Consider the following 3,358-nt stretch of genomic DNA (forward strand, 5'->3'; position numbering starts at 1 on the left):
AATAATAAAAAGGACAAATGTATCAATAATATTAGTTGGTTTGGAACGGACAAATACAAGCAAACTAATCACTGGGAAAAAGGGAGTGAAAAAGAAAAAGAATTAAAAGAAAAAAAAAAAAATTGGAGGAGGACTGCGTAGGGCACCCAGGCTCTGTCTGAGCACAGAGTGTGATCGAGTTCCTGTGTGGGCCTAGAAGGTAGGTGGGAGTGGGGATGGCCACACCCCCATCCACCAAGCAGGTGCCGGGTGCAGTAACAGGAAGAATGTCTTACCTTTTCAGTCTTGCAGGCCCCGAGTGTCCCCGGGGCTGCCGGAAGGCAGAACGTGATCTTAAGCCCCAGAAATCTGCGAGAGCTCTGTCTCTTTAAATATCAAGCTGCTTAAACGTACAACATGGCAGCGTCCTCCGGACTGGCAAAAGTCTACCACTCAGCCCACCTTTCTCTTCGCCTTCCCCGGTTTGTTCCCTAGCCACTGTACACAGTCCTGCGCACGGACCCTGGCTAGCAGGGGATTTTTAGGTTAATTCTTAAGTCTTACGACCACCGGATTCTGCGAGAGCGCTGTCTCTTTAAACATTCAAAACAGTTACGCCGCTTTTTTCTTAAAGGTACAACATGGCAGCGCCCTCCGGGCCAGCAAAAGTCTACCACTCAGCCCACCTTTCTCTTCACTTTCCCCGTTCCCTAGCCACTGTACACAGTTCTTCACGCAGACCCTGGCTAGCAGGGGTTTTTTAGGTTAATTCTTATGTCTTACGACCATCAGATTCTGTGAGAGCGCTGTCTCTTTAAATATCCAAAATAGCCAAGCCGCTTTTTTTTTTTTTTTTTTAAACTACAACATGGCAGCGTCCTCCGGACCAGCAAAAGTCTACCACTCAGCCCACCTTTCTCTTCACCTTCCCCAGTTTGTTCCCTAGCCATTGTACACAGTCCGCACGAACTCTGGCTAGCAGGGGATTTTTAGGTTAATTCTTAAGTCTTACTGCCACTCGGGAATGTCCAAGTCGTTTGTGCTGTCAGGGGTGCTCAGGTCCCTGCCAGACCGCAGCTCCGTATATCTCCTTTTTTGGTATTTTCACGCAAATTCTTTTGCTAGTTGGGGTTTAGTCTACTTCTGTATCTTTCTCTTCAAGGCTCAGGGGTCCAAGATTAACTTCTGTGTCTGTGTCGATTGGTTTCCCTTTTCTTTGTTGAAGAGGGTCTGTGCAGTCCTTCTATCTAGTCCGCCATCTTCCCAGTGTCAAGTAGTTTTATTACCTGTTTTTCTTCTGGGAGATTTCCTAGTTATTTAGTTTGGTCACTTGCTTCTGCTATCTTGTCCTGTTTCTTTGTGTGAATAGAAGTTGTCAGTTGTCCTTGAGACATTTTTAATTTGTAGTCTTTATATTTTGTGTTGGTTTGTTTCACCCTTTATTATTATTATTATTTGCTTTGTTTCAATGTGTCCAGCTCTGTAGGGCAGGTGTAATTCTTTGGTTGTTAGCTTGGCAGTACTGGAGCACTCCCAGCTGTCTCCATCTTGGTGGGATAACTAGTGGGAAAGTGTGTGCAAGTCTCTGTTTGTCATGACGAAGATCTGCAGTTGGGAAGAGCAGGTATTGTCCACTGTCTGTTATTGATCCAGTTGTGCAGGAGCTGGTGGTGGTGCTCATCCATTGGGTGAGGTGGTTGGTGCAGTAGACATAACTGACTAGTGGAAAGTTACTGCCCTACTCCTGTTGGATGGGAAGACTAACAAACAGTATGGAGTTCCCCTTCAGAAAAATAAGTGTTTCTAATGGAAGCATGGTGTGCTGTAGGCCTGCCTTGGAGGAGTAATGAGGAAGGAGGCTGTGGGGTGCTGGCTTGGAGGCTGAGGATGAAGGAAAAGAAGTAGTGAGCAGAATTCTAGGGAAATTAAGCACATTTTGGGCTGAGAAAGCACAATGCAAAGTCCTGGAAGGGAGAGACTATATTGCCTGCAGTCCCCGCAGTGCAGGAGGCTGAACAGAAGTTTTTGGCATGGTAGCTTGGCAGAAAAGAAGAAAGTCCTGCTTCCCAAAATCAGCCAATGAAAACCCTCAATTGATCACCAGGATGGCACAGAACTGGGAAGCATTTGGCTCTGTTTTGCATGGGGTGACTGGGGACTGACTTCACAGCAGGCAACAATAACAACAGCAAGGCAGGGAGGACAGGAGGGAGAAGGATGGCAGGTGTGTGGAAGGAAGCTTCCAAGGCCCACAGGATGCCTGAATGTGGCAGCATGTCTCCAGACCTTGCTTCTAATTGGGGAAAGGGGTGGGAGGGACTTAGGCAGCACCCAAAGCAAGGGCCTATGGCATTACAAGCTTGGACCCAGAGGGATGGATAGATGAATGGACCAAATCGACCAGCCACACTTAGCCACCAATGATTTCAGCAGCCACCATTTCTGAAAGCATGGGGAGCCATAAGGCCCCACAGAAATGCCCTTTCCTGGACCCTGGGCCATGAAGGATAATTCAGAGGGTCTGGATGCCTCCACATGCAGAAAAGAAAAAGGCATGATCTTCTTATTTAGTCTGTAGGACTCTAATACTGCCTTGGCTTCCTTTGCAGATCCGCACCAAGGACAAGGTCTTTGACAGTATTAGACATCTTATCAACCACCACCTGGAGAACAGCCTGCCCATCATCTCTGCTGGGAGTGAGCTCTGCCTCCAGCAGCCTGTGGAAAGAAAACAGTGACTGGAACAGCCTTGAGCTTGGTTCCATACTCGGCTCCATGACACTGTGCCGAGGTGACATTTAGGATTCTTTTGGCCAATCAGTATTGGGGTATCAAAATGGAGCAGTGCCTGGAGGCTCAGGATCTTATTCAAAATCCTAAAGGGAAGCCTTCCTAAAAGGCCAAGTTTAATAAACTTGTTCCAAATTGTCATATACATATTAAAAGTGTACATACCTATATATCCTGTATAAATTATTTCTCTATATTTATATTTTTAAGACTAAGAAAGATAAGACTAATGTTCTGTGCTATATGTTTTTAATGAAAAAATAAGTTCGACAGTCATTGTCCAGGCAAAAATATAATTTAACTGGCTCATGCCATTAAGGAATTCCTTTAGGAAATGATACCTATTGTTTTAATGTTAATAAGCACAATATGAGGGGAATAGAAGGTAATCAAGGGGTTACAACAACAAATTCATTGCTGTTGAGTTGATTCTGACTCACAGTGACCCTACAGTGAGGTTAGATCATAAAAATGAAATTCAAATAGATTAAGTCAAGATGCTACCCAATACTTTTTATTTAAAGCTCTGTGAAATACCATTGTGCTTTATGGATGGGAGCTCAGACTTCTTTCTTCAGGATGCCAGGGC

At 45.2% G+C, this 3,358-nt stretch overlaps 1 protein-coding gene across 1 annotated transcript in view; it reads left to right on the forward strand.

Annotated features, from left to right (window-relative positions):
• SHC3 (SHC adaptor protein 3) overlaps nucleotides 1–2,717 on the forward strand; it is a 623,780-nt gene extending 621,063 nt beyond the window's left edge. The window contains exon 12 of the mRNA XM_007946331.1: nucleotides 2,589–2,717. Within this exon, the coding sequence (XP_007944522.1) occupies nucleotides 2,589–2,717 (129 nt within the window). The remainder of the gene's footprint in view (nucleotides 1–2,588) is intronic.
• The last annotated feature ends 641 nt before the right edge of the window (nucleotides 2,718–3,358 follow it).

The sequence above is a fragment of the Orycteropus afer genome, unplaced genomic scaffold (assembly GCF_000298275.1).
Source record: "Orycteropus afer afer isolate SDZICR_OR568_19922 unplaced genomic scaffold, OryAfe1.0 scaffold00156, whole genome shotgun sequence".
Lineage (NCBI taxonomy): Eukaryota > Metazoa > Chordata > Mammalia > Tubulidentata > Orycteropodidae > Orycteropus > Orycteropus afer.